The 23,859-nt window shown below is 41.0% G+C and overlaps 1 protein-coding gene and 1 long non-coding RNA gene across 5 annotated transcripts in view; one reads left to right on the top strand and one right to left on the bottom strand.

Annotated features, from left to right (window-relative positions):
- The window catches only part of LOC103886752, a 35,184-nt gene extending 22,124 nt beyond the window's left edge, over positions 1 to 13,060 (top strand). The window contains exons 4-5 of one of the 2 annotated variants that reach the window (XR_650556.4): positions 5,425 to 5,515; positions 12,980 to 13,051. This is a non-coding gene — a long non-coding RNA (uncharacterized LOC103886752). Of the gene's footprint in view, positions 1 to 5,424; positions 5,516 to 12,979 lie in introns of both variants that reach the window. The other variant, XR_650559.4, reaches the window with a different exon arrangement.
- IDO2 (indoleamine 2,3-dioxygenase 2) overlaps positions 10,659 to 23,859 on the bottom strand; it is a 68,904-nt gene continuing 55,703 nt past the window's right edge. For all 3 annotated transcript variants that reach the window (XM_009212948.4, XM_009212947.4, XM_017961968.3), the window contains 3 exons: positions 20,344 to 20,395; positions 13,003 to 13,151; positions 10,659 to 11,465 (listed from right to left, as the gene is read on the bottom strand). In XM_009212948.4, the coding sequence (XP_009211212.2) occupies positions 11,110 to 11,465; positions 13,003 to 13,151; positions 20,344 to 20,395 (557 nt within the window). In that variant the 3' untranslated portion in view covers positions 10,659 to 11,109. The remainder of the gene's footprint in view (positions 11,466 to 13,002; positions 13,152 to 20,343; positions 20,396 to 23,859) is intronic.

Here is a 23,859-nt window from a genome sequence, read left to right as displayed (position 1 = left end):
TTAACTAGCAATTGCATTTTAGAAAGCAATAATATCCAACTCCTTTATTAAGTTTACTGTTAAGTGAACAAAGAAAGAGAAGAGTATTTCTTCCATTAGCAAAGCAAATAGGACATCTGTGCACCAGACAAAATTTGGTGGGTGAAATTCACTGCTGTGGAAGCAATGAATGACTTGTAGGTACAAAAAGTTTTGTATTCCAGATTTTAAATTGAATAGGATCTCACCGTTTTTAAGAATTTCTTTCCTTCTCTTTTTTATTCTTTGTACTTCTACTTCCTTCCTTTTATTTCTTTTTTTATTTTTCCTTTTTTTCTTTCTTTCTCTTTCTTTCATCTTTCCTTCTCCTTTTCCTCCCTGCCTCCCTCCCCTTCCTTCTTTTCTTCCTTCCTTCCTCCTTTCTTTCCTTTCTTCCTTCCTCTCTCTCTCTTCCATTTTCCTCCTTCCTTTATCCTTTTTGATTAATTTTATTTCAATTAACCCTGTTTTAGAGACAAGAAAATGCAAAAACAAAGAATGAATTTCAAAGTAACAGTAAGGGAAGAAGAACTCGGTCTATGAGCCTCACTGTCCTGACTTTCTGCTCTGAAAGCTGTGAGATCTTTGGGTTCCAGTTTGAGAGGTCCCATCACCTAAAGTCAGCCCAGGGATCAGACAGTATCGGGCCTGAGAGCACCACAGAATGAGCATTACATGTTATCAAGCTGTTACTTCTGTAGTGTTTTTTGTTTGCTTGCCTTTAAAATCACCCTGAGTTTTTATTAAATTCTCCTTAGAATTACTACAGAAATCAGCCTGGCACGTTGGCTCATCCTTGTCTTCCCAGCACTTTGAGAGGCCGAGGCGGGCATATCACTTGAGCTCAAGAGTTTGAGACCAGCCTGTCCAACATGGTGAAATCCTGTCTCTACTAAAAATACAAAAATTAGCCAGCCGTGGTGGCACATGCCTGTAATCCCAGCTACTCGGGAGGCTGAGGCAGGAGAATTACTTGAACCCGGGAGACAGAGGTTGCAGTGAACTGAGATTGTGCCACTGCACTCCAGCCTGGACAACAGAGCAAGACTCGGTCTCAAAAAAAAAAAAAAAAATTTCTATAGGGATCCTAGCTGGACTCAGGCATAACATTAAAGAGAATCATTGTCCCCTTGTCCTCTTGTCCCCAGCAGTGGTGAGTGGTGGCAGCAGCCAAGGTGAAGGTGTCTTGTGTACTGGCTTTAGGAATATAAGGCCTGGTCACTTCTTCCTGGGTAGAGAGTCACCCTACATTCCGTACCTCAGAGCCTTGAGTTTTAGTTTTCTTTCTTTTTCTTTCTTTTTTTTTTTTTTTTTGAAATGGAGTCTTGCTCAGTCACCCAGGCTGGAGTACAGCCGCACAATCTCGGCTCATTGCAACCTCCGCCTCCTGGGTTCAAGCAGTTCTCCTGCCTCAGCCTCCCGAGTAGCTGAGACTACAGGCACATGCCACTACATCCTGCTAATTTTTGTATTTTTAGTAGAGACAGGGTTTCACCATGTTGGTCAGGATGGTCTCAATCTCTTGACCTCGTGATCCACCCACCTCGGCCTCCCAGGGTGCTGGTGGTTATTTTTTTGAGACGGAATCTCGCTCTGTTGCCTAGGCTGAAGTGTAGGGGTGCGATCTCGGCTCACTGCAACCTCTGCCTTCCGAGTTCAAGCACTTACCTCCCTCAGCCTCCTGAGTAGCTGGGATTACAGGCGCCTGCCACCATGCCCTGCTAATTTTTGTATTTTTAGTAGAAATGGGGTTTCACCATATTGTCCAGGCTGGTCTTGAACTCTGGACCTTGTGATCCACCCGACTTGGCCTCCCAAAGTGCTGGATTACAGGCATGAGCCACTGTGCTTGACCTGAGTTTTAGTTTTTATTACGAGAGGCAATGGTTTTGTTCCACAGGGATTACCCAGCTTAGAAAGTATTTAGTTGTAAACTAAGTAAGGTTTGTCAGGGTGGAGTTCCCCACTTCTCTCTCAGAAGCTTCTATCCAATCCATTGCTGCCTACCTTCTGGACATCTCTTAGGGGACAGCTACACTCTTCGCCATTTTTACCTCCTCTCCATCATTGTGAAAGGAGGACTCTTTCTTTGGGAGAGGCTGTAGGGAGAGTGTGTGTCAGATACCATAGCTTATTCTAATTCAGGTTCTTTTTAAGGACCCCAGGGATGATTAATTTTATGTCAACTTGGCTGAGTCACGGTGCCCAGGTATTTGGTCAAACATTATTCAGGATGTTGCTGTGGGGATATTTTTCTTAAAGGAGATTAACTTTTAAACTGATGGACTTTGAGTAAAGCAAATAGCTCTCCATAATGTGGGTGGACCTCTTCTAATCAGTTGAAGGCCTGATAGACCAAAAACTGACCTCCCCTGAGCAAGAAGGAATTAGCAATTGTTTTCTATATGCCAACAGTGAATAATGTGAAAAAGAAATTTAAAAAAGTAATCCCATTTACAATAGCCATACCTAAAAATACTTAGGAATCAACTTAAGCAAAGAAGTAAAAGATCTCTATAATAAAAGTTATAAGACACTGATGAAAGAAATTATGAGGGCACCAAAAAATGGAAAAATATTTCATGGTCATGGATTGGAATAATCCATATGGTTAAGATGTCCCTGTTACCCAAAGTAACCTACAGATTCAATGCAATCCCTATCAAAATACCAATGACAGTCTTCACAGAAATAGAAAAACAATCACAAAATGTATATGGAACCACAAGAGACCCCGAATGGCCAAATAAATGCTGCACAAAAAGAACAAAACTGGAGGAATCACATTACCTGGCTTCAAATTATACCATAAATGTTATACTACAGAGCTACAGTAACCAAAACAGCATGGTACTGGCATAAAAACAGACACACAGATCAATGGAACAGAATAAAGAACCTGAAAGCAAATCCACACACCTACTGTGAACTCATTTTTGACAAAGGTGCCAAAGGTACACTGAGGAAAACACAAACTCTTCAATAAATGGTGCTGAGAAAACTGAATATCCATATGCAGAAAAATGAAACTACACTCCTATCTATCAACAAATACAAAAATCAAATCAAAATGAATTACATACTTAAATTTAAGACCTCAAATGATGAAACTGCTACAAGAAAACATTGGGGGAAAATCTTCAGAACATTAGTCTGGGCAAAATCTTTTTGAGTAATATCCCACAAGCATAGGCAACCAAAGCGAAAATAGATAAATGGGATCCCATCAAGTTTAAAAGCTTCTGCACAGCAAAGAAAACAATCAACAAAGTGAAGAAACAACCCACAGAATGGGAGATATTATTTGGAAACTACCCATTCACAGAAGATGATTAACCAGAATATATAAGGAGCTCAGACAACTCAACAGGAAAAAATAATTGAATCCGGGTAAATGGGTAAAAGATCTGAATAGAGATTTTTCAAAAGAAGATATACAGATGGCAAACAGGCACATGAAAAGGTGCTCAACATCATTGATCATCAGAGAAATGTTAATCAAAACTACAATGAGATATCACTGCATCCCAGTTAAAATGGCTTTTATTCAAAAGATAGGCAACAACAAATGCTAGCAAGGATGTGGGAGAAAGGGAACACTTCTACACTCTTGATGGGAATGTATACTAGTCCAAAACCACTGTGGCGAACAGTTTGGAGATTCCTTAAAAATCTAAAACTGAAAATTAAGTTACCATATTATTCAGCAATCCCACTGCTGGGTATACACCCAAAAGAAAGAAAGAAAGAAAATTAGTCTATCAAAGAAATTTCTGCACTTCTATGTTTCTTGCGGCACTGTTTATGAAAGCTAAGATTTGGGAGCAACCTAAGTTCCATTAGCATATGAATGGATAATGAAAATGTGTTATATATCTAGAATGGAGTACTATTCAGTCATAAAAAGAATGAGATCTTGTCATTTGCAACAACATGGATGGAACTGGAGATCATTATGTTAAGTGAAATAAGCCAGGCAGAGAAAGACAAACACTGCATGTTCTCACTTATTTGTGAGATCTAAAAATTAAACTCATGACACAGAGAGTAGGATGATGGTTATCAGAGGCTAGGAAGGGTGTTTGCGGGCTGGGGGCAGGTGGAGATGGTTAATGGGTACAAAAAAATAGAAAGAATGAATAACATCTACTATTTGATAGCACAACAGGGTGACTACAGTCGATAATAATTTAATTGTATTTTTTTTTTTTTTTTTGATATGGAGTCTTGCTATGTCACCAGGCTGGAGTACAGTGGCACGGTCTTTGCTCACTGCAACCTGCGCCTCCTGGGTTCAAGCGATTCCCCTGCCTCCCAAATAGCTGGGACTATACAAGCATGCCACCACGCCCAACTAATTTTTTGTATTTTAGTAGAGACGGGGTTTCACCATGTTGGCCAGGATTTTCTCAATCTCCTGACCTCGTGATCTGCCCGCCTCAGCCTCCCAAAATGCTGAGATGACAGGCGTGAACCACCGCGCTTGGCCTGTAAATTTTAAATTTTAAAATAAAGAGTGTAATTGGATTGTTCGTAACTCAAAGGATCAATGCTTGAGGAGATGGCTACCCTATTCTCCATTATGTGCTATTTTCACATTTCATGCCTGTATCAAAACATTTCATGTACCTCCTAAATATATATACCTACTATGTGCCCACAAAAATTAAAAATAAAAAATTAAGACAAAGAATTATGAATTGTGCTTACAGATGGTCTTCAGACATAACCGGCAACAAAGCTATTCCCTGGGTCTCCAGCTTGTTAGCCAATCCTGTAGCTTTTGGAATTTCTAGCCTCCATTATCTCTCTCACTCTCTCTCTCTATCTACATACACACACGCGCGCACACACACACACACACACAGAGTTGGACCCCCAAATATCTGTAGGTTTCATGTCTGACATCTGTAGATTTAACCAACCACAGATGAACACTTTTCAGAAAAATGAAACAATAAAAAATAATAATATGACAATAGAAATGATACAAATTGAAAAACACACCTTAACTATTTACATGGGATTATTAGTAACTACTTACATAGGTATTATTAGGAATCTGGAGGTGATTTAAAGTATGCAGAAGGATGTGTATAGGTTACATGCAAATATTACAATTTTATATATAAAGGACTTGATCATCCCCTGATTTTGGTATCTGCAGGGGTCCTGGAACCAATCTTCTACTGAAACCAAAGGACCACACACACACACAAACACACACATATATATACATATATAAAAAATAGTGTTCTGTTTCTCTGGAGAAGCCTGATGTAAGGTTTTAATTAAGGAATCTCAAATATTTATCAAGTTACTGAAAGGAGAGATCTATATGTCAGCATAAATTTGGTGAAGCTTCCCACTGAACACATGAATGGTACCTACTCCATCCATTTGCAGGACTGACTTACAATAATTGAAGATGCAGCCTCCTTAAGATAGAAAGAAAACAAGCATTTTCCTGACCTCCACTGGGCCCCTGGCAATAAGGGTGAGTATCCTGAAGAAAACCATCTTTGAGGGCAAGAGCTTGTAGACCTCCCCTCTATTCCATTCAATCTGGGTATGGATTTATTCTGCAATTGTTGAGAAACCATGGTGTGTTAGACACTACCATTCGTTTTGATTTTATCTGGGTGAACCTAAAGTATAATCTCATGGCACCTTCTTGTTCTTATTGTGAAACAAAACTTACAGGCCGGGCATGATGGCTTATGCCTGTAATTCCAGCACTTTGGATGGTCGAGGCGGGCAGATTACTTGAGGTCAGGAGTTCGAGACCAGCCTGGCCAACATGCTGAAACCCCATCTCTACTAAAGACACAAAAACATTAGCTGGGTGCCAGGTGTAGTGGTGCATGCCTGTAATTCCAGCTACTCTGGAGGCTGAGGCAGAAGAATCACTTGAACCTGAGGGGCGGAGGTTGCAATGAGCCAAAAATGCACCACTGCACTCCAGCCCGGGCAACAAGAGTGAAACTCCATCTCAAACAAAACACAACATAAACAAAAAAACGAAAAACATAAGTCCCAGACCAGAGTGTGTCTATCCTGGGATCTGAATCTGGGCCAGTTTTTCAGTCTCTTTATCCTCAGTCGTAATTCTGCTCTTACCTCCATGCACATACACACATGACTCCACATATGCTCCAAGGGTTTCTGCAACACTTATTCTTCTTCTTTTCTTTTTCTTTTTCTTTTTTTTTTTTTTTTTTTTTTTTGAGACAGAGTCTTACTCTGTCACCCAGGCTGGAGTGTAGTGCCACAATCTCGACTCATTGCAAACCTCCACCTCACCAGTTCAAGTGATTCTCGTTCCTCAGCCTCCCAAGCAGCTGGGATTACAGGCGTGAGCCACCGTGCTCAGCCTCTGCAGCATTTCTCGACTGCATGTCTTCCTCCCTCTTCTCCACTTGCCTCAGAACTCACAGGGTGAGAGAGCATACACTTCTACTCCTACTGCTTTTTCTTCCCTAGACATTTCTTCTTATCCAGACCATGAGGATCTTCAGGGAATAAGCAGCATCATCACAGTACATCCATTCACTCAGTGCCAACTCTCTAACAATATATATGAGCTTGACTTTTCGCAAAAACACTGCAAAGTAGCTATTATCTTCATGTAAAATGTGACTATTATGACTCAAAAATGTTATGCAGGCCAGGCGCATTGGCTCACGGTAATCCCAGCACTCTGAGAGACTGAGGCAGGTGGATCACCTGAGATTGGGGGTCCCAGACCAGCCTGACCAACATGGAGAAACCCCATCTTTACTAAAAATACAAAATTAGCCAGGCACGGTGGCTCATGCCTGTAGTCCCAGCTACTGTGGAGGCTGAGGCAGGAGAATCGCTTGAACCCGGGAGGTGGAGGTTCCGGTGAACCGAGACTGCGCCTGGGCAACAAGAACAACCCTGTCTCAAAAAAAAAAAAAAAAAAAAGAAAAGAAAAGAAAAGAAAAAGTTAAGCAAGATAAACCGCTTGTACATCTTGTATTATAAGTAAATGTCTACATTAGACACTCAGGTTTGAACACCAGCTCTGCCATTTCTTCAAGCTCAACAGTCACACCCCTACACTGTCCTAATAATATTTCTACATTAGATAGCCATTTTTTTCACTGGTGTGCATACCCTTCATCCCTAGGAAACTCAAGAAAACTTTGTTCTCTTCTGTAGTGGAAGCTTTACCTTGACCATTATACATCAAGCTGAAAATGGAACTCCTTGCTCCAGAAAATCATACCCGACATAGGAACTAGGTTAATTGGTTCATTGTTGCTCATTAGCAAACAAAATAAAAACATTTGCTTTTATTTCATCCTCGTGTATAAGGCTTAATGACAACAAGCAAACACAACGTATTCTGAAGGCTTTGAAAGATAAAATTTTGTACACTTCTCTTCCTACCTCATTTAATTTATCCAGTTTTCCATTTATTAAATATTTATTGAAAATTCTGTGTCAAGTTTTGTGGTCTTTTTGAGTGCACTTGAATCCTTTAAAAGTAAACCAATTAAGATGATTACTTCTTAAGCCTGTAACACTAAGGCACAAAATAGGTCCCCATTTAGTACAGGTCTAGGTTTAAAAGCTAAAGCGACTGTAGCATCCTTTCTTCAACACTCAAAGGTCCTTGCATCACTCGCTACATGTCTACATGATTTCAAGACAAATCCAGATTCTATCTCACTTTTCTTGCTTGATTGGGTGTCATATCCCTTTTCTTCACCAACTACAAGGAGGTAGACACCAGTTCCAAGCTCTGTTCTGGTTCTTAGGAACCCCTAGACATGATTCTCTCTGGTTCAAGGACCAAACAGGAAGAATGGTAATGTGATAACCACCATTTAGCTCCATACAGTAATTATGAAATCACCTCTTTTATAAATAAGCAAACTGTGGCTATGAAAGTTTAGACAACATGTCTGTCAGTGACAAAGCTGGAATACAAACCCAGATTTTTCAGCTTTTTTTTTTTTTTTTTCTTGAGACGAGTTTCACTCTTGTTGCCCAGGCTGGAGTATAATGGCGCGATCTTGGCTCACCTCCACCTCCACCTCCCAGGTTCAAGCAATTCTCCTGCCTCAGCCTCCTGGGTGGCTGGGATTAGAGGTATGCCTGGCTAATTTTGTATTTTTAGTAGACATGGGGTTTCTCCATGTCGGTCAGGCTGGTCTCGAACTCCCAACCTTAGATGATCCACCCACTTTGGCCTCCCAAAATGCTGGGATTACAGGTGTGAGCCACCGCTCCTGGCCTGGTTTTTCAGCTCTTGAAGCCCATAGTTTTGTCAGTTTCTACCTCCCCGCATATCCAAATGAGAAACAAACATTTTATTGCTTTGGATTCAAGAAGCTGGAAGAATATAATGTTCTCTTTTGACTATATATATGCAATCTATGCTCTGAGCCCCACCTCATAGCCAAATAAACTTTTGTTGACATTTTCCCTTTGTGCCAGGCACTATCACTTCTGTTATTTGTATCTACTTTGAGACCCATCTGATCATCTCGATTTTATAAGAAATAGGAATCTGAGAATTAGTGACTTTCTGAAATTGGTCAGAAAACATTGTTTTAAAAACAGGAAAGTCAGAAATCAAACAAATCTTATTCTAAAGGTCATGAGCTTTATACCTGAGAGTGACAGTGGGGAGGAATAATGGTTTGGATTATTCACCAATGTGCTTCCGTCCTCTTCTGCCACCTGTTCACATCCTTGGACCATGGCACATGCTCAGCCCAGGTAGTTAAAACTGTCTGAGTTTACTGATCCCAGAGCAAATCAAAGAACAACAAATATATTCATGCTCACTTTTTGAGGTTCAAAATAGACTTTTCAAACACAAGAACAGCATGCATAGAGAAAAGGCGTTCTGAGTCATGGTAGCCTAAGTCTTTGAGCTGAGACTCTGACCTGAACAACAGGCAGAGAGAATACCGTCAGAGCCAGACGTTTTCCTTGGCCCATCCAGACTAGAAAAGGATTATTCCTTATGGGTTAGAGAAGAGAGGGCAATGTCAGCAGCAGGGAAGAGCATCTGAAAGTGTCTCTGAGAAGAAGCTCTTGGTCTTTCCTGTCCACCTCATCTTTGCCAGACCAAGCCCTGTGGAGATAGGACAGGAAGGGCCCTCCCCGTGCCCCAGGTGGAAGACACTGGTTCATGGCATCCTACCAAGGGCCCCGAGAGTTCACAAACCTGCAAAATTCTCTTTCCCCCATGACACTGGAAAGAGGAGATGGTTGCTGTGGTTGTAACAGTCTCCAAATATTCCTAGGGTAGGTGGGAAGTAGTCAGATATTTTTCCAGGTATTGTGATTAGGACCTTGAGGGCTGGAGAACGTGAAGGGCTTTGAGACATGATGACACAGGCCACAGGTTGCACTTGACCAGTGTCCACGTGAGGAGAGGGACTTCTTAGCATATATGAACTTGGCAGAGGCTGCTCAGTGATCAAGATACTAGATAGGCCCCCTGGAATTTAGAAGCTATTCCAGGTATATGTGTGTGCACAGCATGGAGGGTGAGGGGCAACCTTCAATTAACAGAATTTATTTTATTCTAAATTGGTCTGATTGACTGGGTGTAATGGCTCAGGCCTGTAATCCCAGCACTTTGGGAGACCATGGTAGATGGATCACTTGAGGTTGGGAGTTCAAGATCAGCCTGGCCAACATGGTGAAACCCGTCTCTACTAAAAAGACAAAAAAACAAAAACAAAAACATTACTTGGGAGCGGTGGTGGGCACCTGTAATCCCAGCTACTCAGGAGACTGAGGCTGCAGAATCACTTGAACCCAGGAGGTAGAGGTTGCAGTGAACAGAGGTCACGCCACTGCACTTCAGCCTGGATGATAGAGCGAGACTCCGTCTCAAAAATAAATAAATAAATAAATTGGCCTGATTAAAATTTTCTCATTTTCTACTGCCAGGTGGAATGAGCTCCTGAGATAGAAACCAAGTCAATAAAAGCATTTACATTTATTTGCACACTAACCACATCGATTTACTACTTATTCCCAGTTTTCTTATTTACTTGTATAGGATCCATTCTTTCATTTTACAAATACAGATTTTCAGAGTAAGAAGAGAGAATAATTCTTCTAAAAATAAAGAAAGGCATTACAATACAATTTGCAAATCTAGGTACCATGTGGAAAGTCTCATCCGTTCTCAACGTTCCTGTATCATTAACTGCTCATTTTCACACTGGTGACATCCAAGTCCTTATTGTCAGCATCCTCTTTCTTCCACATCTCCACTGGAGCATTTCCAACCTCCTACCACCAAACTCAACACATTCAGGGAGAAGAGGGCTGGTCTGGGACCACAGAAATCCTTGTTCTAATCTTGGAGGCAGTGCTCAGTAGGAACTTAATGAATTTTTAAGTGAATTTGGTTTTTTTTGTTTGTTTGTTTGTTTGTTTGTTTGTTTGTTGAGACGGAGTCTCGCTCTGTCGCCCAGGCTGGAGTGCAGTGGCCGGATCTCAGCTCACTGCAAGCTCCGCCTCCCGGGTTTACGCCATTCTCCTGCCTCAGCCTCCCGAGTAGCTGGGACTACAGGCGCCCGCCACCTCACCTGGCTAGTTTTTTGTATTTTTTAGTAGAGACGGGGTTTCACCATGTTAGCCAGGATGGTCTCAATCTCCTGACCTCGTGATCCGCCCGTCTCGGCCTCCCAAAGTGCTGGGATTACAGGCTTGTGAATTTGTTTTTTAAGGAAATCAGTAGGTAATGTATCCCCGGGCAATTTTATCTGATTTTTGAAATTCAGATTGGTTTTCTACTACTTGGCGAAGAGAATGGGGTACAGTCACTCCTCTGGGGGGTTCTGCATGAGGAAGTATCCATGATACTTGCTGTTAAGCAGTGATCAGGTAGAGAAGGAAAGTCTTGGCCACATCAACTCTCCTTTGTGAAGTCAACAGTTCTCGACAAGGAGATTATGGTGCTCTGTAGAGCAGGAACATGAATAGGGCTGAGATCCTTCCTGGATGATCCCAGGCAGAACCCTGACCCTCATTCTCCAGGCCCACCTGCCCTCCATGGGGGCTCTGCATTGCTGGGGAGAGCACATTCTCCTAACCATGTGGGTGAAGGATTGACTCCAAGGTCTTATCCCTGACACTCTTAAGGAAGCTCATAACTGCAGTTCCACCTGTGCCCCTGTCTTCTAAAGCCTGAGGAGGCCCTGGGAGATGGTTTGGCTTCCCATGCTTTGCCTTGGCCGCAGCTGTGATGAGGTATCTGGTGACCATGGTGATGTGATAGCTCCGCAGGTCTACCAGGGCCTGCACACACTGGTTATAGGCTGTCAGCAAGTGGTCCTGTCCAGAGGACAGGACGTAGTCCCTCAGGGAAGGTGCCGAGTGGATGTCTTCTATGAAGGCCTTATGGGAAGGAGGCATGTAATCCCTCATTCGGTACAGAAAGTCAGCTGAAAGAAACAATACAACATAATGTCATAGCTCCACATGGAAATATAGCAGAGCTCATCTGCTGCTTCTTTTTTTTTTTTCTCAAGATAGGGTCTTGCTCTGCCACCCAGACTGGAGTGCAGTGGTGTGATCTCAGCTTACTGTCACCTCTGCCCCTGAGTTCAAGTGATCCTCCCACCTCAGTCTGCTGAGTAGCTGAAACTACAGGTGTGCGCCACCACACCCAGTTAATATTTTTTGTATTTATTTTAGTAAAGATGGGCCCTTGCTATGTTGCCCAGGCTTGTCTTGAATTCCTGGGTGCAAGCGATCCCCCCACCTCAGGCTTCCAAAGTGTTGGGATTACAGGTGTGAGCCACGGTGGTACCCAATCTTGTCTGCTTTTTCAGACAGGAATGCACCAGAAACTGTTGCTGGTGTTGTAATTCAAATCTACCTTGGCCCTTTCGTTTGCAGACTTCACATACTCAAATGCATATTTCTAACTGTTGACAGGAGATGGAGAAGAGGAAACAAAGTAAGCACATCTCAGATGACAGAGTTGGCACTAGATTTATTTGCCAATGGATAAATATTTACTAGATAACAAATGTAAACGAAGTATCCAGTTGGTAGCTGCTATGAGGAGTATCTTCAAATGTAGGACACAAACCCTTGAACTGACTAGCTGAATACTCTGGTGAATTTTGTTTTCCTCAGTGCTTTGTTTTGGAGGGAGCATAAGAAAAGGAGAAAGTTATACAGAGTCTGTGAAGGCAAAAAAGATAAAGAATGAGTCACTGTGTTAGTAACAGCCTCTTGAAGCCAAATGGTTTAAAAATCAAATCAATAGATATTTATAGGAAATTCATTATGGGTTTAATAGTATGCATGGTAAGTAAATCAACCACTGACATCACCAAATGCCAAAATCCATGAAAAATTATCACAGTTCTAAAGAACCAACTTGAATCTATGACACTAAGTTCTGGTGATTCTTTTTCTTCTAATCCAACTTGAAAACTCCATTGTATGAAGTGTCTTGTTTGCAACTGTTAAAAACTTAACTTGATCCTGGCAGGTAAGAAAATGAGCAATTTCAAGCTTCCAGGGTGATAGATCCCTCTGCTAGTATAAGTAGATTTGGCTAGAGGTTGCACCATTTTGTGGGGAAGGACTTTCTCGGAAGAGCCCAGACCTGTTTCCAGCTGGCCCAGGCTCATAGCCTTCAAACTCTACATCTCTCCCCCATTTCAGAAAAAGGAAGCTAGTTTCTAAAGATCCAAACCAAAGTGATAGTGAACAGTTGGAAACAGAGCAACGTTTTAAGATTTGGAAGTAAAACCCAAGATTAAGCTGAGATCTGATATTCCAGTATTAATTGACTTGACACAAAAACATTGGCAGTCATGTGGTTTCTTGGCTGACTTAGAGAAGTATAAACTTCATGACATTTTAATTTATATTTGGTTTTATCAATTGGTTAAAAAAAAAAAAAAAAAAACCCTCTTCTCTTCCACCCTCTCCTCTTAAGGGAAAACAAAATGTCTGACTTACCACTTTCTTTGCTGTGACGAATGCCTAAGAACTCATCAAAGGCATGAAGCACTGTGCTCTGAGCTGCACTCCCGCCCGAGTATTTCAGGGGCTCTTTGGAAACTCCTTCATACATCAGCCCTGCAGGCATTGCTGGGTTATCTTTCCATCTAAGCAAGAGTAAAAGTGAGAGAGAAGAAAGGAGCGCAGGTAGGTAACGGTACATTTTCTGACATGGAAACTGAGAGTGAAGGAGAAAGGGAAAATGATTTCAACGGTAATTTTAGGGTGAGGGATTGGGGGTATCTTTGTAGGATAAGTACTAAAGCATCATCTTCACTCCAGCTTCATAACAAGCTATAAATTCATAGCCCTGTTCTTCCTCATCTAAAGGGTTATTCCAGAGAGGTAAAGGCTATTTAGAGAGGAGTTTGTAGCACTGGTCCCATGACATATTTATTGCAAATACTCGGTTATAAAGATGTCCTCAGTGCTGCTCAACAGGAACATTTCAGGGGCTCTGGAAAAATCTTCTTCACTTCCTTCGCTAATCTGAACCTTGATGACCAGATACTTATAACTCTGCCAAGTAAAGAGCCTCACAAATATACACAAAAACCCACAATTGCATACACGGATACACACAAATGAAAACACACACACACACACACACACACAAACACCCCTTTGCCCTTCCCTGAAACAGTGATAATTGTTAACAAGTCATCACAATAAACTATCAATGCTGGATATTACAGATTACTTTGTAATCTGTAATGTACAGATGTTACCTGACTTTGAGGATGCCTTTATCAAATACTTTGTTGACCACAGGTATTGATAATAAGGATGGATGAGAAGAGTAACAGCAGGAAGCACAGAGCAAGCCTGTGCCTTACCAGAGGCTGAAGTCAGGGACACGCAGAAAGGCTGGGACTGGGCTGCCGGCCATGCTCCACGAAGCAGCTGTTCTCTCCTCCCTTCCCTTCCCTCTCTTCTCCTCCCCACCTTTCCTCTCCTTTGTCTCTCTGATTCCTGTTCTTCACTGTTTTCTCTGAGTTCCCCCTCTTTATGCCTCCATCTGTTTTACTCATTTTCCTGTGTCTGACTTTGCATAGTCTTGGACAATCACAGAGTGTGTGGGCATGACTTTATAATGAGTCCAAAACAAGAATAAGCTCATGTCACATTTGCACCTACCATGCTGTATAGTTTATAAAGCATCTTCGCATTCATTTTCTCATTTGACTTCTTGTGTGTAGATCAGGACAGGTTTTTGGGGGTTTTTTTTAATACTTCATTTCATAGATAACTAACAAAGACTTAAAGCAATTAAGGTTCCAGGATCATACTGTTAAAGGATGATAGAAACAGAACTTGATCCCCAAACTTGCACTTTTCTATCTTCATTTCTACAAGAACCTCATATGTGGATTTCCATTTTTACTAAGGAATATCGTCTTTTCCTCCTATAGCCAGAAACAAGTTACTTTCTTTGTTATGAGTTTAAATAACAGATTTACATTGATGTGGCACCATTTTTCTGTAATTCTGAAAGTCATTTTGCTCAAGAGAAGGGACACACCATATACACATACAAAAGCCACAGACAGACTGCCATGTTTGCTGTTCGTGATATTTTTCAAATACTGCTCTGAGGCTGGAAGTGCTGTAGGGAGCCGGGTTGTTGTCACTGGGGGCTCTTTGGGTTGACTGTGCTACGGCTTTCACTGCCTAAATAGCACGGTGGCCTTTGTAACTCGGGCACCATCAGTCTGAAAAGAGATGTGGTACAGAAAGAGTGCAGGGGAATGGCGGGAAGAGGAAAGGAGAGGTTACTACTGCCAGGTCCTGACAGGCTGCAGCTATTAGGAGTAAGGCCTCTACCTCTATCAGATATGGAATTTAATTTTAGCTTTGCTATTTATTAATAGTGAGCCTTGGCTTAGTTAATTAACCTCTCTGAGCCTCAGCTTTCTCATCTGAGAAAATTAGTATCTACCTTATTGGATTATTGTGAGAACTAATTAAAATAATACCTGCCCAGGGCCTGGAACATGTTAAGCATTCAATGAATACTAGCCATTTTATCATAATTTTTAGAGTGAATGGGAATCCCGGCTCCCTTTTCATTACTGTTTAACTTTGTACAAATCTTTCTGAGCCTTTGTTTTCCCAATTTATATTTGCTTCCTACAGCTGTTGAAAAACAAAATAGGCTCCAGAGAGGTTTTGTGACTTGTCCGTTAAGACCTGGTCCAATAAAGTTGATGAACATTTTATGGGGAAGAAATATGAAAGACATAACTGCTATTGGGTGATATATGGGCACACTTGTTCAGGTTTTTCTTTGTAATCCAGTTGATGGTCTTATGTAGTTATTCGGGGCTCTTTCACTAGCTCCTTCCCATCTTGAGTACTGCTAAATGTTGCACTCTCAAAGGGTCAGTCCATGGACTGCTCACTACTCTCAATTTCCAAATGGTTTTATCTAGCCTCATAGATTTAGAAAACAACTATATCCCAGCTGGATGGGGTGGCTCACGCCTGTAATTCCAGCACTTTGGGAGACCCAGGTGGGGAGATCACTCGAGGTCAGGAGTTTGACACCAGACTGGTCAACATGGTGAAACCCCATTTCCATTAAAAATATAAAAATTAGCCTGGCATAGTGGTGCACACCTGTAGTCCCAGCTACTCAGGAGGCTGAAGCAGGAGAATCGCTCAAACCCAGAGGCAGAGGTTGCAGTGAGCCAAGATTGTGCCACTGCACTCCAGCCTGGGTGACAGAGCAAGACTCTGTCCTATAAAAAGAAAAAACAAAGCCTATATCCTGACTATTTAGAAATGTAAAAAGCTATTTACACCTATAGCTGGACCTCTCCCCTATATTCCGGACCCATATATCCAACTGCGTACTTTATATGAATGTGTCCCTAAACTGATCTCCTGATTTCCTTTCTTCTTTGCTAAACCTGCTTCTCCTATGGTCTTCCTCATTGGAGTAAATGATGTCTCTGTTCTTTCAGTGAACCAGGCCCCCAAAACCTGCAAATTATCTTTGACTCACATCTTTCCATTAACTTTGATTTCAGTACATATCCACAATCTGATCACTTCTCAACACTTTTAGCCCTTGTACCCTAGTACAAGCCACCACCCTGGATTGTAGTGATAGCTTCTTAAATATTTTCCCTGTTTCCATCTTAATTCTTGGAGTCTGTTTCCTACTCAGTCAATACAGAGATGATTTGCAACTGAAGGCAGATCACATTGTTATTCTTTTCAAAACGTGTCAATGTTGTCCATCTGACTCAGAAGAGAAGCTGACAAAGCTCTACATGATCCGGTCTCTACTGTCACCTCACTCTTTCTCATTCTCCCCTGAGTTTTGCAGTCCTGCTGGCTTCCTGCAGCTCTTCCACCATGACCAACATGCTCCCACCTCAGGGACATTGCACTTGCCATTCCTTCTTGCGGCTCACTCCCTCACTTCATCCAGGTATCTGCTCAAATGTCATAGAGGGTTGTGGCACTCTTGGACCACAATAAACAAGAAAATTTGGCCACTGTATTCAACAGTCCCTAATACACTCTATCCTGCTTTCCATTTCTTCATTGTGCTTATCGTTGTAATGTATATTGTATGATGCTTTTATTAGATTTACTTGTGTATTAATTGTCCATCCCTCACCATGGAAATGTAAGCTCCAGAGGGGCCAAGTTGAGGGTTGGTTTTACTGCTCTATTCCCAGCACCTAGAACTGACATGGGGTAGGCACTCACTAAATATGTGATAAATGAATGATTTAAAAATAGCATCCTATAAGTATGTATTATATAGCCAGAATATGTAGACCCAAGTATAGTTCTTGAAAGAACGTGGCCAGCTTAAAAGAGCCATCCAGTGTCTCAAATGGTCAAGGGACATTAATCAATCTGTTTTCAGTGCCTCGCTCTGAAGAGATGTCACATTGAAGGTGACAGAGCAAATATCAGCATGAAAGTCCAAAAAGATAAAAGAAGCACATCTACTTTCAAAACTCATGTTCTCTAGCTTGCAATTCTAGTCTGAGGAAGGGAAAGGGTGTTTCTTTGAGCAATCCAAATATTGCTCCCATACGTTCTCAGGCACAAGCTGCTACTGGGAAAAAAGAGGAACTATTTTCCTTTCAAATATCTGTAGGCATGATTATTTTTAACCTTTCTTGTAGCAACCCCAAGAAAACGGGAAGTTTTGGTAGGAAAAAAATGAGATGGTTTTTTTGCAAGGGCTAATAACTTCCTCAAGAAATTTAATGTGAGTGGAAACTAAAACTAAAAAGAATGAATATGTGTCATCTACACATGAAATATCTCCATTCTCCTAAATAAAAATGTTTTTTAAAAAGCAAGCAAAAAGGCCGGGTCTGGTGGCTCATGCCTGTAATCCCAGCACTTTGGGAGGCCAAGGTGGGCAGATCACTTGAGGTCAGGAGTTTGAGACTAGCCTAGCCCACATGGTGAGACCCCGTCTCTACAAAAAATACAGCCGGGCTGGTGGCGGGTGTCTGTAATCCCAGCTACTCGGGAGGCTGAGGCAGGAGAATCACTTGAACCCGGGAGGCGGAGTTGTGGTGAGCCGAGATCGTGCCACTGCACGACTCTGTCTTAAAAAAAAAAAAAAAAAAAAACGTGCCAATACGGAGATGGAAGAAACCACATGACAAGGAATACTGGATGCCTCAAGAAGCTGAGAGCAGCTCCTGTCTGACAGCCAGCAAAGAAACAGATCTCAGTTCTGGAACCACAAAACACTGAATTCTGAAAACAACCTAAATGAGTTTTGAAGGGAATTCTTCCCCAGATCTTCAGTTAAGAGCCCAGCCCAACAGATAAATTGACTTTGGCCTTTTGAGACCCTAAATGGAAAAGTCAGTTGAGCTTGCCTGTGATTCTGACTTACAGAATTGTGGAGCGATGAAGGCATATTGTTTTAAGCTACTAACTTTGTGGTAAATTGTTGTGTAACAAGGAAAAACATATAGATTTAGAGAGCAATGTGAAGCACAAAGGGATTTTCCAGAGTTAGGTGCTTCCTAAGTGCCAGTCTGTTTCTGCATCTATAGTATAAGGCCACTATGTGGTAGCAGGACATTTTAAAAAATGGTCCATTTTTCTTTTTCTAATCCTTCAAAGGTATACAGAGAAAGTCTAAATACTAAGTACACTCTCAGCTCCATTTCTGCACCCTTCTTTTTGTTTTCCCTTTTCCCCATAAACCATGCACCCATTACTCTCAGTCTTGGAAATCTTTTTGCTTCCACTCTGTACCCGCTACAAGGAGGATTCCACCCCCACTCTCTCTCAGGCTGGACTCTGTTTGAAGTGCTTCACACGTCAAACCCATCCAATCTGGAGAAAATACTTAGTATGTGTTGCTACTCTGTCCTTTCACCAATGTAATACAGTAGATTTTTAGCATTTGCATGTCTCTTGCTGTATCCAGACACAGCTTCAGATTATTTCCATTGATAGCATTTCAGGTATCTCCTAGTTAATAAGATGGCCCACTAGATGATATCTATTTGACATATTCACCTCCTCCAGCGATTGCCTCCACCTTTCATTTTTCACTGTTTAAAAATTAAACAAAAACAAACCAAAAACTCTTAATTTCCAAAGTTAATAGGAAGGCAATCTGATTAAAACATGCCAAGGAAGGAATGGCTAATTTGTTTAAGCAAAGCAAGTATCTAAAAGTAGAGTTACCGACCAGGCGTGGTGGCTTACGCCTGTAATCCCAACACTTTGGGAGGCCAAGGCAGGCAGATCACCTGAGTTCAGGAGTTCGAGACCAGCCTGACTAACATGACAAAACTCCATCTCTACTAAAAATACAAAAATTAGCCAGGCTTGGTGACAGCCACCTGTAATCCCAGCTACTTGGGAGGCTGAGGCAGGAGAGTTGTTTGAACCCAGGAGGCAGAGGTTGCCATGAGCCAAGATGGTGCCACTGCACTCCAGCCTAGGTGAAAAGAGCAAGACTCTGTCTCAAAAGTAAAATAAAATAAAATAAAATAAAATAAAATAAAATAAAATAAAATAATAGCAGAGTTCTTTCTGTGGAGAAATCTTAAGCCATGTGACAAAAGAAGAGTACTTTTATTTCATATTTTCTGAGAAAATATGAAACAAATGGTTTGGGGTAGTGTCTTAGTCTGTTCCTGTTGCTACAACAAAATACATTAGACTGGGTAATTTGTAAATATAGATGTTCCTTAACTCACAGTAGGTTACATCCTGATAAACCCATTGTAAGTTGAAAATATCATAAGGCAAAAATGCGTTTAATACATCTGACCAACCAAACACCTTAGCTGCCTTTAAATGCACTCAGAACACTTACATTAGCCCACAGTTGGGCAAAGTCACCTAACACAAAGCTTATGTATGTCAACATGTTGAATATGTTATGGAATTTATTAAATACTGTACCAAATGTGAAAAACAGAATGGTCATATGGGTACTCAAAGTAGTTTCTATGGAATATGTATGCTTTTGCACCAACATAAAGTCAAAAAATGGTAAGTCAAACCATATTGAGTTGGAGACTACCCATAACAGAAATGTATTTCTCACAGTTCTGGAGGCTGGGAAGTCCAAGACCAAGGTGCTGGCAAGTTCAGTGTCTGGTGAGGGCCTGGTCTCCACTTCCAAGGTAATGCCTCAAGTCCTGTGTCCTCACATAGTGGAAGGGACAGGGAATTGAAAAAAAAGGAGCAAAAAGGGCCAAATGAGCTCCATCCAGCCCCTTTATAAGGGCATTAGTTGCACGCATGGGGATTGTTTTCTCCTCTCAGAGGAGACATAATCACCTCCCAGAGGCCGCACCTTCGAATACCTCATCATCATAATTAGTTTTTAACATATTAATTTTGGAGGGACACATTCATTCAAACCATAGCGTAGCTCTTCCAGGAACTTTAGAAGAAAGCTTCGATGCTATCCAACCCTATACTACACTCCCCACCCCTCTACCTGCCTTAATAACAAGAGGGAAAAGTAGATGTAAGTGATAGAACTGTGTGAGTGACATACTGTGTTTTCCTTCTCCTTCTGTCATTGAGCTATAATTCTAAGAAAAGTGAATATAAATGGATCTAGATTGCCTAGGAGCAAAAAGTTTGAACTGAACTATTTAGCCCTCAGTGTTATTTGTCGTGCAGATAGTATCCCACTTCTTTTACCTGAGAGTGGATCCCTAGCAAGGGTCACTTGGTATGTTTCTTATGCTAGGAAGCTTCTGTCTCTTTCTCCCCTTACACATTCAGTCAATGCTACAGAGACTTCACACAGGAAAACAAGTGAACTATACTTACCCAGAGAGAAAGATCCGGATGACTGAATAAAATATGTCTGGATCTACATGATCTGGAAAAGCAATCAAAATGTGAACTTTGCTACAGGCAAATAAAGCAGTTGGTTACATGTGCATGGACCCTGCTGCTCTCCAGGAGCTCCTTCCCTATCTGATATGCACAGACCTGGAATGAAAGCTGCAACAATGGGGGATAGAATGTTCTCTTCTGCAGTTGCCCTCATGGGTGCTCCCAGAACTTCTAAACTATTCCACATGCTGCCCTTTTCTATTTGTGGTTCTTCCTTTCTCTGTACTTAATAACAACAAAAAAGAGATCAAGGCCATCTTTTAAAATTTCATATTTTAAAAAGGCGATGTTTGAGAAAATGAGGGAAGGGAGGAGAAGAAAAGCAGAGAGAATCACCACTCTCAAGGCTTTCACAAGAGATGAAAACTAAATTCACCGATGCTGAACTGAAGGTCTGAATATTCAGCAAAGGACACAGGAGCGGAGCAAGTGTCCCTTGCCCAGGGATTGCCACACTAGGTCAGAGACAGGTTCGCTCACCTTCATGTTTAGCTGCCTTCATTAATATAAACAACTGTTTTTGATCTATTCCAGTGTTTGGGGATAACTGATTCTTCCAGTTTATTAACTTGTATGTAAGGAAGCCTGCCCTCTTATTTGTACTAAATTTCTTTTCATCAACTTTTGAAGGTTGTTCTATTGTTTTCACGTAGCGGGACACCTCTGAATTCTGTCACCTGGCATATGCCTATCTTACTGAGATCTCTGTCTGTGTCTCTGTTTCTGAGATATCTATCTATCTATCTAATCTGTCTATCTATCTATCTATCTATCTATCTATCTATCTATCTATCTATCATCTATCTAATCTATCTATCTACATCTGTTATGTGAGGACTAAATAATAACATCTACTTATTATCTATCTATCTATCATCTATCTATCTACATCTTTATGTGAGACCCAAATGATAACATCTCCATACCATCAACTTCCTTTTCCAACCATCATACATAGTCTTTGATCCTATTTCTTCTTCCCGCTCCCTAATTTCTCTGAAGTGTCCACGAGCCTGGGTGACTCATCTTTCTTCAGCCTCCAGCCCTCCAGATGCTCCTTGGTGGTACCACATTCTGTCTGCTCACATGTGGCAATGCCCCGTGCGCTAGACTTTTACTGGGTCCTACTTCTATGTCTTTCTTATTTGATGCTCTCTTTTCACCAAAACTGCTTAAAAAACTACTACTTTTTGCTGAAGCAGAATGACTGGCAATACTTTAATATTTTGCCCAACTTAACATATTAAAGGAGGAAAAATGAAATGACCATTTCAATAGGTGTGAAATATCTTTTATGTAAAATGGTTTCAGTAGATGTAAGAAATCCATTTACGATTAAAACAAGCACGCAGAAAACTTCAGCTAATTAGGAATAAGAGAAGATGTTCTTAAATGGATAAAAGGAATCCACAGAAAGCCTACAGTGCATATTATGCTTAACAGTGAGATATTAAAAACAACCTTTTCTTTAAATGTGAAACTAAACAAAGATCAGCACTTCCACTCAATACTGTGTTAGAGGTCCTAGCCAGGAGAATAAGAAAAAAATACTAAAAAGAGATAAAAGTTGTAAATTTTATAAATGAAGAAGCAAAGCATTCCACTCAAACAATATAATTTATAAATAGAAAATACATAGGATCTACTAATAATTATTAGAATGAATAATAGTATTTACCAAGGTGCTAGATTTAAGGTTAATATTCAAATATCAATATCATTTTTGAAACTGGCAATGAACAGGTAAGAGGCAGTAAAATCAAAAGATACCATATTTATTAGAAACAAAAATATCAAGTAACTATGAATAAAGCAGAAGATAGGCAAGCCCCTTAGCTTGAAAGAAATTGAAGAAAAAACTAGTAAATGAAAGGATATATTTTCTTTTTTTAATTTTTTTTTGAGACGGAGTCTTGCTCTGTCGCCCAGGCTGCAATGCAGTGGCATGATGATCTCAGTTCACTGCAACCTCCGCCTCCGAGGTTCAAGCAATTCTCCTGCCTCAGCCTCCTGAGTAGCTGGGACTACAGGCATATGTCACCACGCCTGGCTAATTACTGTGTTTTTAGTAGAGATGGGATTTTGCCATGTTGGCCGGGCTGGTCTCAAACTCCTGACCTCAGGTGATCCATCCACCTTGGCCTCCCAAAGGGATATATTCTCTTATACCATATTCATGGGCAGGAAAACTCAATATGAATATCTAAAAGAAGAAATGTATTGAAGAGAAGAGTTCTCTGTCTGGATATATTTCAGGGCATGGGACAAAAGAAGAATATTCAGCAATATGAAGAAATGATTTGAGGTGGTTCACCCAGGAATTTTAGTTACTATTTTATGCTATTCTCTGCCTCTCTATTTGCCTTATTCATAATACAGAAATATTAAATAGAATATCAAAATCATGTCATTTTTCTCTAAATTAATGTAGACATTTAATAAAATTTGAGCAAAATTTCCGAAATAGATTTTTATTTTAGTTTAGTTTAGTTTAGTTTGAAATGGAGTCTCACTCTGTCACCCAGGCTGGAGTGCAGTAGCACAATCTCGGCTCACAGCAACCTCCACCTGTAGGGTTCAAGCAATTCTCCTGCCTCAGCCTCTCGAGTAGCTGGAATTCAGGCGCCTAACACCCAGCTAATTTTTGTAGTTTTAGTAGAGAAGGGATTTTGCCATGTTTGCCAGGCCGGTCTCAAACTCTTGACCTCAAGTGATCCACCCGCCTCGGCCTCCCAAAGTGCTGGGATTACAGGTGTGAGCCACTGCATCCAGCTCCAACATATATTTTTAAAATGGAACTTGGCTAGATGATTCTAACAGTCTCTATGAAGGTCCTAGTCCAGGATAGCACAAGCGATGCTGGAGGAGAAAAGCCAGGTGACGGTTTGCTCTACTTGAAAATGAAGAATACCATAAAACTAGAGTGTTTAAGGCAGATGATATTGTTGCAGGGAAAGACAGACAATGAAACAGAACAGAGAGTCTAGAAAACACATCCATTCATTTTAGAAAATATGACATAAGACTATGCTAATATTGCAGGTTTGTGCTTATTCCTAGGAGGGAATTAGAATTTATTTCTTATACTACTTACAGATAATTATAAGTAGTAAGTGGTAATTATATGTGAATTAAAAACTTAAAAATGAAAGACAAAACAACTTTAGAAGAAAATACATAAACATGTATTTATGAGCCAGGCATGGTGGTTCACACCTATAATCCCAGCACTTTGGGAGGCTGAGGTCGGTGGATCACTTGAGTTTAGGAGTTCAAGACCAGCCTGGGCAAAATGGTGAAACCCTGTCTCTACTAAAAATACAAAAATTAGCCCGGTGTGGTGGCGCATGCTTATAATCCCAGCTACTCGGGAGACTGAGGCAGGAGAATCGTTGGACCCAGGAGGCAGAGGTTGCAGTGAGCCCAGATTGAGCCACTGCACTCCAG

This window comes from Papio anubis, chromosome 8 (genome assembly GCF_008728515.1).
Source record: "Papio anubis isolate 15944 chromosome 8, Panubis1.0, whole genome shotgun sequence".
Lineage (NCBI taxonomy): Eukaryota > Metazoa > Chordata > Mammalia > Primates > Cercopithecidae > Papio > Papio anubis.
Note: the sequence above shows the minus strand (reverse complement) of the source record. Positions and strands in the feature narration are given on the sequence as shown.